General features: G+C 44.2%; 1 protein-coding gene across 2 annotated transcripts in view; it reads left to right on the top strand.

Annotated features, from left to right (window-relative positions):
• Positions 1-14,432, top strand: part of NELL1 (neural EGFL like 1) — a 932,419-nt gene that overhangs the window by 488,011 nt on the left and 429,976 nt on the right. For both annotated transcript variants that reach the window (XM_073658224.1, XM_073658225.1), the window contains exon 13: positions 9,445-9,570. In XM_073658224.1, coding sequence (XP_073514325.1) covers positions 9,445-9,570 — 126 coding nt within the window. The remainder of the gene's footprint in view (positions 1-9,444; positions 9,571-14,432) is intronic.

Genomic DNA, 14,432 nt, shown 5'->3' with positions numbered 1-14,432 from the left:
TGAATCCATAAAAATGAGATAATTGAGCTAACAATGCGTACATCGGTGATGTGTCACTGTGGAGAGACATGATGGTGTGACCAGTAATGAATTATGGGCTAGTAGGACACTGACACTCGGGGTACAAGATAATGAGGCTGACACTCGGGGTACAGGATAATGACACTGATACTCGGGGTACGAGATAATGACACTGACACTCGGGGTACAGGATAATGAGGCTGACACTCAGGGTACAGGATAATGAGGCTGACACTCGGGGTACAGGATAATGACACTGACACTCGGGGTACAGGATAATGACACTGACACTCGGGGTACAGGATAATAACACTGATACTCGGGGTACAGGATAATGACACTGACAATCGGGGTATAGAATAATGACACTGACACTCGAGGTACAGGATAATGACGCTGACACTCGGGGTACAGGATAATGACACTGACACTTGGGGTACAGGATAATGACACTGATACTCGGGGTACAGGATAATGACACTGACACTAGGGGTACAGGATAATGACACTGACACTCGGGGTACAGGATAATGGCGCTGACACTCGGAGTACAGGATAATGAGGCTGACACTCAGGGTACAGGATAATGACACTGATACTCGGGGTACAGGATAATGACACTGACACTCGAGGTACAGGATAATGACACTGACACTTGGGGTACAGGATAAGGACACTGACATTTGGGGTACAGGATAATGACACTGACACTCGGGGTACAGGATAATGACACTGACACTCGGGGTACAGGATAATGACACTAATATTTGGGGTACAGGATAATGACACTGACACTCGGGGTACAGGATAATGACACTGACACTCGGGGTACAGGATAATGACACTGATATTTGGGGTACAGGATAATGACATTGACACTCGGGGTACAGGATAATGACACTGATACTCAGGGTACAGGATAATGACACTGACACTAGGGGTACAGGATAATGACACTGACACTCGGGGTACAGGATAATGGCGCTGACACTTGGAGTACAGGATAATGAGGCTGACACTCGGGGTACAGGATAATGACACTGATACTCGGGGTACAGGATAATGACACTGACACTCGAGGTACAGGATAATGACACTGACACTTGGGGTACAGGATAATGACACTGACATTTGGGGTACAGGATAATGACATTGACACTCGGGGTACAGGATAATGACACTGATACTCGGGGTACAGGATAATGACACTGACACTCGGGGTACAGGATAATGACACTAATATTTGGGGTACAGGATAATGACACTAACACTCGGGGTTAAGGATAATGACACTGACACTTGAGGATACAGGATAAAGACACTGGGGGTACAGGATAATGACACTGGGGGTACAGGATAATGACACTGACACTTGGGGTACAGGATAATGATGCTGACACTCGAGGTACAGGATAACTACACTGACACTTGGGGGACAGGATAATGACACTGACACTTGGGGTTGGGGTACAGGATAATGATACTTACACTTGGGGTGCAGGATAATGACACTGACACTAGGGGTACGGGATAATGACACTGGGGGTACAGGATAATGACACTGACACTTGGGATACAGGATAATGACACTGACACTTGGGGTTCAAGATATTGACACTGACACATGGGGTACAGGATAATGACTCCGACCCTCGGAATAGAGGATAATGACACTGACACTTGGGGTACAGGATGATGACACTGACACTTGGGGTACAGGATAATGACACTGACACTAGGGGTACAGGATGATGACACTGATACTTTGGGTACAGGATGATGACACTGACACTCGGGGTACAGGATGATAACACTGACACTTGGGGTACAGGATAATGACACTTGGGGTACAGGACAATGACACTGACACTTGGGGTACAGAATAATGACACTCGGGGTACAGGACAATGACACTGACACTCGGGATACAGGATAAAGACACTGGGGGTACAGGATGATGACACTGACACTCGGGGATGCAGGATAATGACACTGGGGGTACAGGATGATGACACTGATACTTGGGTACAGGATAATGACACTTGGGGTACAGGACAATGACACTGACACTTGGGGTACAGGATAATGACACTTGGGGTACAGGACAATGACACTGACACTCGGGATACAGGATAATGACACTGAGACTCGGGGATACAGGATAAAGACACTTGGGGTACAGGATAATGACACTGACACTTGGGGTGCAGAATAATGACACTGATACTTGGGTACAGGATAATGACACTGACTCTTGGGGTACAGGATAATGACACTGACACTTGGGGTACAGGATAATGACACTGATATTTGGGGTACAGGATGATGACACTGACACTCGGGGTACAGGATAATGACACTGACACTTGGGGTACAGGATAATGACACTGACACTCGGGGTACAGGATAATGACCCTGGGGGTACAGGATGATGACACTGACACTTGGGGTACAAAATATTGACACTGACACATGGGGTACAGGATAATGACACTGGGGGTACAGAATAATGACACTGACACTCGGGGTACAGGATAATGACACTGACACTTGGGGTACAGGATAATGACACTGATACTCGGGGTACAGGATAATGACACTGATATTTGGGGTACAGGATAATGACATTGACACTCGGGGTACAGGATAATGACACTGATACTCGGGGTACAGGATAATGACACTGATATTTGGGGTACAGGATAATGACATTGACACTCGGGGTACAGAATAATGACACTGACACTCGGGGTACAGGATAATGACACTGACACTTGGGGTACAGGATAATGACACTGATACTCGGGGTACAGGATAATGACACTGATATTTGGGGTACAGGATAATGACATTGACACTCGGGGTACAGGATAATGACACTGATACTCGGGGTACAGGATAATGACACTGACACTAGGGGTACAGGATAATGACACTGACACTCGGGGTACAGGATAATGGCGCTGACACTCGGAGTACAGGATAATGAGGCTGACACTCAGGGTACAGGATAATGACACTGATACTCGGGGTACAGGATAATGACACTGACACTCGAGGTACAGGATAATGACACTGACACTTGGGGTACAGGATAAGGACACTGACATTTGGGGTACAGGATAATGACACTGACACTCGGGGTACAGGATAATGACACTGACACTCGGGGTACAGGATAATGACACTAATATTTGGGGTACAGGATAATGACACTGACACTCGGGGTACAGGATAATGACACTGACACTCGGGGTACAGGATAATGACACTGATATTTGGGGTACAGGATAATGACATTGACACTCGGGGTACAGGATAATGACACTGATACTCAGGGTACAGGATAATGACACTGACACTAGGGGTACAGGATAATGACACTGACACTCGGGGTACAGGATAATGGCGCTGACACTTGGAGTACAGGATAATGAGGCTGACACTCGGGGTACAGGATAATGACACTGATACTCGGGGTACAGGATAATGACACTGACACTCGAGGTACAGGATAATGACACTGACACTTGGGGTACAGGATAATGACACTGACATTTGGGGTACAGGATAATGACATTGACACTCGGGGTACAGGATAATGACACTGATACTCGGGGTACAGGATAATGACACTGACACTCGGGGTACAGGATAATGACACTAATATTTGGGGTACAGGATAATGACACTAACACTCGGGGTTAAGGATAATGACACTGACACTTGAGGATACAGGATAAAGACACTGGGGGTACAGGATAATGACACTGGGGGTACAGGATAATGACACTGACACTTGGGGTACAGGATAATGATGCTGACACTCGAGGTACAGGATAACTACACTGACACTTGGGGGACAGGATAATGACACTGACACTTGGGGTTGGGGTACAGGATAATGATACTTACACTTGGGGTGCAGGATAATGACACTGACACTAGGGGTACGGGATAATGACACTGGGGGTACAGGATAATGACACTGACACTTGGGATACAGGATAATGACACTGACACTTGGGGTTCAAGATATTGACACTGACACATGGGGTACAGGATAATGACTCCGACCCTCGGAATAGAGGATAATGACACTGACACTTGGGGTACAGGATGATGACACTGACACTTGGGGTACAGGATAATGACACTGACACTAGGGGTACAGGATGATGACACTGATACTTTGGGTACAGGATGATGACACTGACACTCGGGGTACAGGATGATAACACTGACACTTGGGGTACAGGATAATGACACTTGGGGTACAGGACAATGACACTGACACTTGGGGTACAGAATAATGACACTCGGGGTACAGGACAATGACACTGACACTCGGGATACAGGATAAAGACACTGGGGGTACAGGATGATGACACTGACACTCGGGGATGCAGGATAATGACACTGGGGGTACAGGATGATGACACTGATACTTGGGTACAGGATAATGACACTTGGGGTACAGGACAATGACACTGACACTTGGGGTACAGGATAATGACACTTGGGGTACAGGACAATGACACTGACACTCGGGATACAGGATAATGACACTGAGACTCGGGGATACAGGATAAAGACACTTGGGGTACAGGATAATGACACTGACACTTGGGGTGCAGAATAATGACACTGATACTTGGGTACAGGATAATGACACTGACTCTTGGGGTACAGGATAATGACACTGACACTTGGGGTACAGGATAATGACACTGATATTTGGGGTACAGGATGATGACACTGACACTCGGGGTACAGGATAATGACACTGACACTTGGGGTACAGGATAATGACACTGACACTCGGGGTACAGGATAATGACCCTGGGGGTACAGGATGATGACACTGACACTTGGGGTACAAAATATTGACACTGACACATGGGGTACAGGATAATGACACTGGGGGTACAGAATAATGACACTGACACTCGGGGTACAGGATAATGACACTGACACTTGGGGTACAGGATAATGACACTGGGGGTACAGGATGATGACACTGACACTCGGGGTACAGGATAACGATGCTGACACTTGGGGTACAGGATAATGACACTGATACTTTGGGTACCGGATGATGACAGTGACACTTGGGGTACAGGATAATGACACTTGGGGTACAGGACAATGACACTGACACTTGGGGTACAGGAAAATGACACTTTAGGTACAGGACAATGACACTGACACTTGGGGTACAGGATAATGACACTTGGGGTACAGGACAATGACACTGACACTTGGGGTACAGGATAGTGACACTGGGGGTACAGGATAATGACACTGACACTTGGGGTACAGGACAATGACACTGATACTTGGGGTACAGGATAGTGACACTTGGGGTACAGGACAATGACACTGACACTTGGGGTACAGGATAATGACACTGACACTCGGGGTATGGGATAATGACACTTGGGGTACAAGACAATGACACTGATACTTGGGGTACGGGATAATGACACACTGACTTCTGTATGGTATGTGTAAATGGTGTTTCTGATGATTATGGTATGCTTATGATGTGTATATGATATGTGTATGACTTGTGCTGCTGTATATAAGCGTCTCTTCCGGTCAGCGTTCCTTACAGTCAGGAGTAGCAGCATTGTATCTCATAGATATTGTAAGTGAATATACATAAACCTGAATGGAATCATCTAGAACTGTCTGATATTGTGCAGCGGCATCTGGAGCTGCCGATCAGTTTGGGCCTTACGGTTGCTGCCCGTCCACCACTGCTCGTCCACCACCGCTCATCAATGCAGCATCGTGCAGATCTAGGCTGAATGTCTCGTCATGAAAGCTATTTGAAGCAACCTCCTCCCTGGGGAGATCAGGGAAGGGGAATGTTTGCTTTCATTTTTCTTGGAGGGTTAAGAATGGGATCTGCAGGTGAGAACTGTGACAGCACAATTAAATACACTGCAGGGATTTAAAGTTCCTCGCTGAGTTATCCCATTAAAAGCAGGCGGCCTGCCTCCCATGTTAATGAAATACAGGGTTGTGGAGCGCAGGCCTGGAATACTGACGAGTATGAGGTGCTGCTGTTTGTGTGCGGCGGCTTTCCACTTTGTTAGTTTTGGTTTCTCATTAAAACTTTCTCTTTCCCAGCAAACATTTCCATACTATAAATCATCCTCTTCAAAACTACTCAGCAAATCGACCTAAAGGGAAAAATATCATCAGAAAGTTGCATCATCTAAATAAAGTTTCAATATAAACTTTTTCTTTATAGTGATAAGTATCAATTCATCATTAGAGGATGGGGTGTGCAGAATCACCTCATCATCACTAAAGAGAAAGGTGAGCCACCATATCATCATATTATCATTTGCGGGTGGGGTTGGAAGTCATCTCATTATCACTAAAGAACACGGTCAGTAGAGTTCTCTATCAGGAGAGGTACAGGATCAGTAGAGTCCTTTCATTATCATTAGAGGACAGGGTCAGTGGAGTCATCTCATCATCAGTAGAGGACAGGGTCAGTAGAGTCCGTTCATTATCATTAGAGGACAGGATCAGTAGAGTCCTCTCATTTGTATGAGAGAACAGGGTTAGAAGAGTCTTTGATTATCATTAGAGGACAGGGTCAGTAGAGTCCTCTCATTTTATGAGAGGACAGGATCAGAAGAGTCCTTTCATTATCATGAGAGGACATGTCAGTATGGTCCTCATTATCATGACAGGACAGCGTCAGTAGAGTCTCCTCATTTTCATGAGAGGACAAGGTCAGTGGAGTCTTCTCAGACAGCGTCAGTAGATTCTCCTCATTTTCATGAGAGGACAAGGTCAGTGGAGTCCTCTCATCATCAATAAAGGTCAGGTTCAGTGGAGTCCTCTATCATTAGAGGGCAGAGTCAGTAGAGTCCTAATTATCATGAGAGGATAGTATCAGACGAGTCCTCTCATTACATGAGAGGACAGGGTCAGTAGAGTCCTCTATCATGAGAGGACAGGGTCAGTAGAGTCCTCTATCATGAGAGGACAGGGTCAGTAGAGTGCTCTATCATGAGAGGACAAAGTCAGTAGAGTCTCGCTTAATTATCACAAGAGGACAAAGTCAGTAGAGTGTCACTTAAATTATCATGAGAGGACAGGGTCAGTAGAGTTCTAATTATCATTAGAGGACAAGGTCAGTGGAGTCTTCTCAGACAGCGTCAGTAGATTCTCCTCATTTTCATGAGAGGATAAGGTCAGTGGAGTACTCTCATCCTCAATAGAGAACAGGTTCAGTGGAGTCCTCTATCATTAGAGGGCAGAGTCAGTAGAGTCCTCATTATCATGAAAGGATAGTATCAGACGAGTCCTCATTACATGAGAAGACAGGGTCAGTAGAGTCCTCTATCATGAGAGGACAGGGTCAGTAGAGTCCTCTATTATGAGAGGACAGGGTCAGTAGAGTCCTCTATCATGAGAGAACAGGGTCAGTAGAGTCCTCTATCATGAGAGGACAAAGTCAGTAGAGTCTCGCTTTATTATCACAAGAGGACAAAGTCAGTAGAGTCTTGCTTAATTATCATGAGAGGACAGGGTCAGTAGAGTTCTATCATTATCATGAGAGCACATTGCCATTAAAGTCACATTATTGCTAGAGATTTAGGCTCTGTAAAGTTATGACATTATCATGAGAGGACAGGGTCAGTAGAGTCCTCGTGATCATGAGAAGACAGGGTCAGTAGAGTCCTTGTTATCGTGAGAGGACAGGGTCAGTAGAGTCCTCATGATCATGAGAGGACAGGGTCAGTAGTCTCCTCTCATTAGAGGACAGGATCTGGAGAGTCACCACATTGTGCTAGAGGTCAGGATCAGTAGACTCCTGTCATTATACAGCGGGTTTAGCATTGTCATCTTTATGCTGCAGGAGATCTAGATAGACTAGGACAGCAACAATATTTACAATGAGATGGCGCTGTATATAGATTTCCTACTACTCCCTGGTTTCTGGGATGAGCACAGTACTCCATTGCTTCCTGGAGAATATTTTAGCCTTTTAACACTTTTCTGACTATTACATTAACATTAACCCTAACATTAACCCTAGCCACTGACCCGAACACTCAACTGTGAACATAATATTAACACCAACTCTAATATTGACCTCACCACTTACCCCAACCTCAACCCCACCACTAACTCTAATGTTAACCCTCGCCCTTATTCCTAACACTCTTTTGTCGAAGGAAGATGAAAAAGTAGAAAATAACAAAGCCATTTATTCAGCTTTGACTTTGCGAATGTGATGCTTATAAAGTGTGACCATGAGAACAGGGAAAGGAAAGCGCCCGGGGAGATTTGCTTCCTCCTCACACTCACAGGATCATCTGCCTCCTGATATACTGGGTAACACTGTGCGAATAGAGGACGTGTAAATCAATGGAAGGCGACACTTCATTCCTTCAGAGGGAAAACAGCTCTAAAGATACTTTCACCAAACGCTTCTCCTTAATATCCTGAGAGTCAAAATATGTTCTCAGGAACAGCTGCGGATGTGAGCCATTTATAGAACCACAGTCACCGTCCTTTAATCCGGCATCAAAGGTAACGGACTATTGCCGGACTATCAAATAGTATCAGATGCCAATAGCAATGAATGTTAACTCTCTTGTGAGGATGGAGAAGAGAAGCCACGACAGATATGTCTGATGGATCCTATTGACTTTAATGGGTTCCTATGCTGTTCTTGCTGTAAAAAATACAGGAAAGACCAATGGAAACCTTAGAGAGAAAAAAACCAAAAACCCTAAACCCAGTATGAGCTTTGTCAGCTATTGTGTGGGCTTTTCTACCGAAAGAAGTGGAGTTATACTTGTAGGCTTGACAAAGGACCATGTAGGTCTGAAACCTGTTGCCTGGGAGCGCAGTGGATATTTCTTTTCTGCCTTTTTAATCTTTGTGCTGTTATGTTCATCCATTTTTTGTGCCTTTTATACTACTGGATCAATAAAGCAATTCTTTTAAGAAGATGTGAGTGCCGGCTGTCATTTGGGCTGTCGCTATACTTGTAGGCCATTTGAGGAGTGTGGAAAGCTTTCTTTCCTAAGCCTCCAAAACGACTGTTTGCAGCTTCCAGTTCTAAAAGTGTGGGCAGCTCTGAAGTACAAACTGCTGCTCTAACCTATAAAATACTGAGCTCATGTTTAATCATAGCAGTAAAAAAAAGTGTCAGAAGTTTTGTATCTTGCTTTGTTGTAGTTGTGTTTGTTTACCAAACAACTGAAGGAGAAGTTTGTTCCTTTTTTAATTATTCTCTGTTTAACTTTGATAATATATATTTGCACATTGGTATCTGATTGTCTTGTATCTTCAGTGATACAAGACTGGTGGTCACTCGCTGAGATAAAAATGCTACAGGAAATGAGGAGGTTACGATAACTCTTGTCTTCTGATGTTTTTCAGATATTGATGAATGCGCTGCTAAAATGCATTACTGCCAAGCCAACACGGTGTGCGTTAATTTACCGGGGTCGTACCGATGTGACTGCCTGCCCGGATACACACGTGTGGATGATTTTTCCTGCACAGGTAAGAGCAGAATTTGGTATATTATATATATGACAATCTTATTATCCTCAGTCTGTCTGAGTTGATGTTTGAGGGCATAAGAAGACAAAAAGGTTCAAGAAAAAGTTTGAAAAGTTTGCAAAGTTTTGATGCTACCTTATAACCACCTACTTCATCATTAAGCAGGAGAGCCCCGTGATTACTTACGCTCTTCTGTTCCCTTAGTGTCACTTACGTTGCAGTTTCTTTGCCAGCAACTTTCTAAAAAAGTGTTAATATTGTAATTACCAAATGTGGACAGGGCAGGGCTGGTCCTCCAGAATGAGAAACACTCTGGAGTTTCTCATCTTCTTAAATAGGTTGTAAAGTTGCAAAGTTCTTGTTAAAAGAACAACTTTGCATTTACCTCTTACTAAAAATTCTACCTGTTCTCAAGAAAGGAGGGATTTTTAATTTTGTAGGTCATTGCCTGGGCCAACTCTGCTGTCGGATTTTAGACAAAGAACGTCTGTGAGCGTTCGAAACGCGTTGCCTTGATCACGTTTGAATTCGCTGTTTTATATTTATGGAATAAACTTTGGAATTTTAGCATCTGGAATTTCCCCCCTTTTTTTCATTTTCCTCTTTCCTATAGAGTTTGTAAGTTCTGATCTGAAGCTGGCGAGATTGCTGGATCTGGCCAGCTTCAATCCCTCTAGGCTCCTCCAGTGCCTCTAGGCTCCTCCAGTGCTGCAGAGGCAAAACTGCCTCTGCTTGCAGCATCGCAGAGCACACAGTCATACCGCTTGTCTGAATTGTTGATCTTTCGGAGCGCACCATTCCCTGACGAGTCAGAAGTCAGAAGGCAAAGAAGCGGTGCACTCCTGAAGAAAGACAATAGGACAACCCTATTAAGTCAGAACCGTCCAAAAAGTTATATGAAAATGGCATTTATAAACTGGTTAACCCTTTAAATGCAGAAAGGGTCCATCATGTTAAAATTCATGTCGTTTATGACAAGAAGAAACATGGATTTGCTCCTATAAAATAATTCTCAGATCATATCTTACTAATTTGCAAATTATAAATCCACCCAGTAAAGGTCTGTGCTGGCTATAATTGTTCTTGGTCCCTTTAAAGGGACTCTGTCAGCACACAATGACTGTTCAAACAAAGAACAGGTGTTTGGTGCACCCTTGGTGTGGCTGAACATTTCAGTGCACCTTCCCTCCTACTTGTTTTCCTTCTATCTCCACCTTCCTCTTCTTTGATTGACAGCTCTGGCTTCATAGAGCCAGAGAAGGGCGGAGATAGATGGAAAACAAGCAGGTGGGAAGGTGCACTGAAACATTTGGCCACACCAAGGGTGCACCGAGCGCCTGTGCTTGGTTTGAACAGTCATTTTGTGCTGACAAGAACACTAAATGTTGAAATATATAAAACAAATAAAAATGGACACAGACACATAAATGGATGTATTCGGATAAGTTATTAGACTGCAAAGGGCGCATATACTGTTCCTACAGGGGGTCCTGTTCTGTCTGTGTTCGCCATTGTCCTAGGGGGTGAGGACTTTGGTACAGACCCTGCATTGGGGGTTTATGCACAATGTCATTGGCTTTCAGACTAGATTGTGGCTCGTTGCAGTGTTGTTACATTGTTTTATGTGAACCATCTGAAGAATACTATGTATCCACATCATGAACCGCCAGCAATGCAGAATGCCTGCACGGTGGAGGGAGCTGCTTACTCTTACTGAACTGCGCAGCATAAATGACCCTCTTTGCTCACTACATCTCTCCCCTTATGCTGCTTCAGACGGGTACGGTCCGCTGAGACCCCCGCGCCTTCTGTTTCCTTCTTGGGCTGGTGCTGCCGATGCCAAATGCCTGCACTGATATTGTGATTAGCGGTGCATCACCGAAACAGAATTTCTTCTTTTAATTATGTCAGCTCCGTTTAGAGCCCTTCCTGGGGGAATGCTGTTTATGGAGCCATGTTCAGGCTCAGAGCCCCCATCAATGAGAGGCAACGAGAGCATTTTTTTTTCCTGATTTCTCATTATTTAGCAGCAGCATCATTTGCATGATGTTTGGTGGTCACCTTTTTTTTTAAATTGCCCTTGTGGAAAGGGTCTGTTTTTTTTTTGAGGGACGGATTTGGTTGGAATGCAAATGACGACAGAATTACGCATTTACCAGCAGTTCAGTCTAATTGGCGGATTCTACAAACATTGTCAGATTGTGCCGTGTCTAGAGGAAAAAACTGGCATCAAGGGCCAAAGGAGTGTGCAGGGAAACATTTGGGAACACCCCCAAGTAACTCCCACCCAATCCAAAGAGGAACACTAAGCAGGGGAGTGGCTGTAGGCGGAGCCAATGGAGTGGCATGTATCAAGGAACCAAGTGCCATAAAAGAACAAAGAAATACTAGAACTGGCTCTCTGGTCACATCCAAAGCTGCATTTAAAATTTTGTTATTCCTGATTAAAAACACAACACAATCTGCAATCTGCTGAACTACATTCTGTAAACTCAGAGGTGTCACTGTGCAGATAAAATCCAAATGCAGCTTTGAAAGTAATTGGAGAAGAGGACATGATATAAATCAAGGAAAGGATATGATGCAAAAAGTGTTTGCAAAACTTTTCAGCTTTATATCAAGATAATCTGTAAAATTATATTTATAGGTGGATCAGTTCTTTAAGGTGGGAGGGTCCTTAATGTAATAGGAGCAGCACAATGGCTCAGTGGTTAGCAGGGTGTCTCAGTGGTTTGCCGTGTGGCTCAGTGGTTAGCATGGTGGATCAGTGGTTTGCATGGTGGATCAGTGGTTAGCAGGGTGGCTCAGTGGTTTGCAGTGTGGGTCAGTGGTTAGCATGGTGTTTCAGTGGTTAGTGTAGATTGTGAGCCCCAATGGTGACAGTGATGATGATGTCTGTAAAGCACCATGTTATATGATGGCGCTATGTAAGCGAGTAAAATAAATGTCACAGGTGTGTCAGGTGTGACAGACAGTCGCTCTGGAGCCGGCTGCAGCAGGTCGCTGCGCTTGGCATTGCAGATACTTTCTTGATCCTCTCATTTCTTTAGTATTGTTATATCCTTCTTTCTTTAGGACCCAGCAGCTATCTCCACCTTCTGCTGCTGATTGACTCACCCTTGCTTGGTAGTTAAAAGCTCTCAGTTTCTGCAGAGAGGCGCCGGCGATAGTTCTATGTACCTCTGTGCAGGCTTGGAGCACTAGCAGTTGGCTAGTTTCTTCTCTGGTGCCCTTGGAGGACAGTTGGCGTTAACTCTCTGGTGTCTGCTCAAGCTAAGTGTATCCCCTTTGTTTGTCTACCTTGTTGTCTTTAGTTTGTAGTGGGGCTTGACTAGTGCTCATCCCTCCCTACTTAGGGCCAAGCTCTAGGGACATTCAGGGCTGTTTGGCGATAGGTGTGGAAGCTATATAGGGATGGTAGGGTAGGCAAGGTGATATTAGATCTGCCTAAGGGTCTCCACTCCCCCTTTTCCTAGTGTTTGGGCTTCCTTCAGCTCTTCCCTTTGTGTTGCACTTAGTCTTTCCCTCACCTTGCGTGACATTAAATAATACAATACAGGATTGTTATCTTCAGCAATGCTCTACATCATCCTCCCCTGTGCGTCCATCATGGACTACCTGCCCACATTGCTTTGGTTGCCACCTATCCAGGCAGGAGGCAGAGACCATCTCTGAATACCCAGGTGGAAGACACATAATTTCGGCACTTAGGATAATGCCGTTTGGGGTTGTGATCAGGCCCGTCTCTCAGAAAAGCAGGAAGTAATTCAGCTCTTTAATTAGCGGTCTGGTCTCCTTTAAATCTGATCTGATTTATGGCATTACACTGTTCGGATTGCAGCAGCAGCCGGAGGTTATAATCTATCGTTTTTTTCTGAAGTCCATTTCCTTACTAAATGTCACTTGGGTTCCTTATAAATCCACCTATAATAATGTACGGATTACTTACCCCCAACCTGCCGTAATGGAGCCGCAATAATATTGAGATTTGATTTGACATATGAATTATACAATCAGCTGGCTGAGAGCTTTCCACAATCACTGGGCGCCTGTTTTCCTCTTAATGGTTATATGAAGGGTTCACGGATGAATAACGCCAGAATTTTTTTACTTTTTTTTTTCCCTTCATTTTGTGTTAACAAAGTTTTTAAAGTTTTTTTTTCTTTTCATTTTCATTTTTTTTATGTAGCAAAGCTAGTAATGTTCCAATTATAATCTTCAGCGTTGGTCTAATGTAATACTCTGCGTAATCCAATAATCCTATTAGATACAATATAAGAAAGTACAGAAATGACCTTCCATCTAAAAGAAAACGTGCCCAACGACTGCTGTTACCCATGAAAAATAAAGTTCTTAGTCCTTGATGTTTTTTTTCTGAGCAAAATCAGATTCTGGGAAAGCTGAATGACAACACATGGGAAAGCTGTGCTAGGTAATCAGTCATTGTACAGGGGGAGGAGGTGAGCTGTGACATCACCTATTGTAAATGGTGGATTCTGTGTTATCTTCTGTATATACAGTGCCTACAAGTAGTATTCAACCCCCTGCAGATTTAGCTGGTTGACACATGCGGAATTAACTTGGCATTGTGACATTTGTACTGTAGATCAGCCTGGAAGTGGGAAATGCACTGCAGCAAATTTTGTTTTTGTTTTGTTTGTTTGTTTTTTTAAAACGTAAAAAGTTAATTCAGAGTGTCATTTATTATTCAACCCCTCAAACCACAAGAATTCTGTTTGGTCCCCCTAAAGTATTAAGAAGTAGTTCAGGCACCAAGAATAATGAGCTTCACATGTGTGGATTAAAGATCTCTTTTGCCAGCCTTTTCTGACTATTTAAGACCCTCCCCAAACTTGTGAACA

This window comes from Phyllobates terribilis, unplaced genomic scaffold (assembly GCF_046119375.1).
Source record: "Phyllobates terribilis strain yellow unplaced genomic scaffold, ASM4611937v1 Scaffold_13__5_contigs__length_258822181, whole genome shotgun sequence".
Lineage (NCBI taxonomy): Eukaryota > Metazoa > Chordata > Amphibia > Anura > Dendrobatidae > Phyllobates > Phyllobates terribilis.
The sequence above is the reverse complement of the archived record's forward strand: the minus strand, read 5'-3'. Positions and strand labels throughout refer to the sequence as shown.